This window comes from Fragaria vesca, linkage group LG7 (genome assembly GCF_000184155.1).
Source record: "Fragaria vesca subsp. vesca linkage group LG7, FraVesHawaii_1.0, whole genome shotgun sequence".
NCBI lineage: Eukaryota > Viridiplantae > Streptophyta > Magnoliopsida > Rosales > Rosaceae > Fragaria > Fragaria vesca.
In genome coordinates this window covers 9,396,510-9,397,795 of record NC_020497.1, presented here as the reverse complement: position 1 = coordinate 9,397,795, position 1,286 = coordinate 9,396,510, and the positions used below count along the sequence as shown (strand labels likewise).

At 45.2% G+C, this 1,286-nt stretch overlaps 1 protein-coding gene across 1 annotated transcript in view; it reads right to left on the bottom strand.

The window, feature by feature from the left end:
• Window positions 1-1,286, bottom strand: part of LOC101312207 — a 5,265-nt gene that overhangs the window by 960 nt on the left and 3,019 nt on the right. Inside the window, exons 2-3 of the mRNA XM_004308514.1 lie at window positions 1,073-1,254; window positions 12-982 (exon numbers count right to left, since the gene is read on the bottom strand). Coding sequence (XP_004308562.1) covers window positions 12-982; window positions 1,073-1,254 — 1,153 coding nt within the window. The remainder of the gene's footprint in view (window positions 1-11; window positions 983-1,072; window positions 1,255-1,286) is intronic.

Below are 1,286 nucleotides of genomic sequence, written 5' to 3'. Positions count from 1 at the left end.
GAGTGCAGAGCTCCCAGAAGAGAAAGCTGTATTTCCTACAAAATTGAACACCGAACTGGAAGATGATGAGCCAGGTTGAACAGGTGCACTCTGTGTGGAAGCCGCAACTCCTGTCCCAGCAGGGGACAGGTGGGTACCAGAACCAGTTCCACTGCCACCACTAAACAGAGAAGAACCAGGAGCCTGACTGGTAACGGTAGGCATGGAAGCAGCAGCAGAAAACCCAAAACTGTTACTTGATGCGCTTGCACTTGTTGCAAATGTGCCAGAAAACAAGGAACTGCTTACAGTACCAAAGGACCCACCTTGCTTGTTCCTATCATTTAAGAATTCCAAGGAAGAACTTCCAGATGTTAACGCAGTTGAGGCAGATGAGGGTTCACATTTGAACAACAATCCAGGTGATGCCTGGACACCAAGACCGGATCCACTACCAGAACTGAAAGTAGGGCCCGACTGATTGGTGGCAGTAGGGAAGGACGCAGCAGCAGAAACACCCACAAAACTATTTTCTGTGCCTGCACTGGTAGTAGATGTGCCAGGCAAAACTGTGCGGCTTAGATTAGCAAAACCACCATCTTGCTTGTTTTTGTCTCCTAACAATTCCAAGGGAGAATTTTCAGGTACCTGTGTCACCGTAGTTGCACTAGAGACTGAAAATTTAGAACAGGGTTCGGCTGAAAAGGATGGTGCTGAAACTGGGCTAAAAAGATTGCTGGTGGTAACAGCACTAGTAGCAGCAATGTTGTTACCACTGTTAGTGTTGGCAGTGGGGGCCATGCTGCTGAGAGAACTTTGACTTGCTAAATTGTTGGAAACTTGAGAATTGGTGGAAAATATGCTAGTAGGTGCTGCTGATGATGACACAAGAATTTCTGGTACCCTAAAAGGGACTTCAGCATCTGAATTATTCATATCAGCTTTATCTGTATGCACTGGTTTTGGTACGGTACCTGTTGCACCAGGCGCAACTGTATATACACTGCAGACAAAAGGAACATACAAGTACAATTAGAAATTTGCAAGGCGTGCAATTACAAATTCACATTTCATTTGCTGACAAAGTACGTACCCATCAGACGTTCTGCTATCAGACTTCTCATTTAATGCAAAAGATGGAGGTTTGACTTCAGTTGAAGCTATAGGCTTCTCCAGATTAGCAGCTGCAATCTTATCTACCTGTACTCTCCCATCAGCAAATGAACCAGGCACGTGGCCATTAATGGAACAATCATCGTCATCCAGCTCCAGATACTACAGACCATATTCAAACGAATCAACTCATT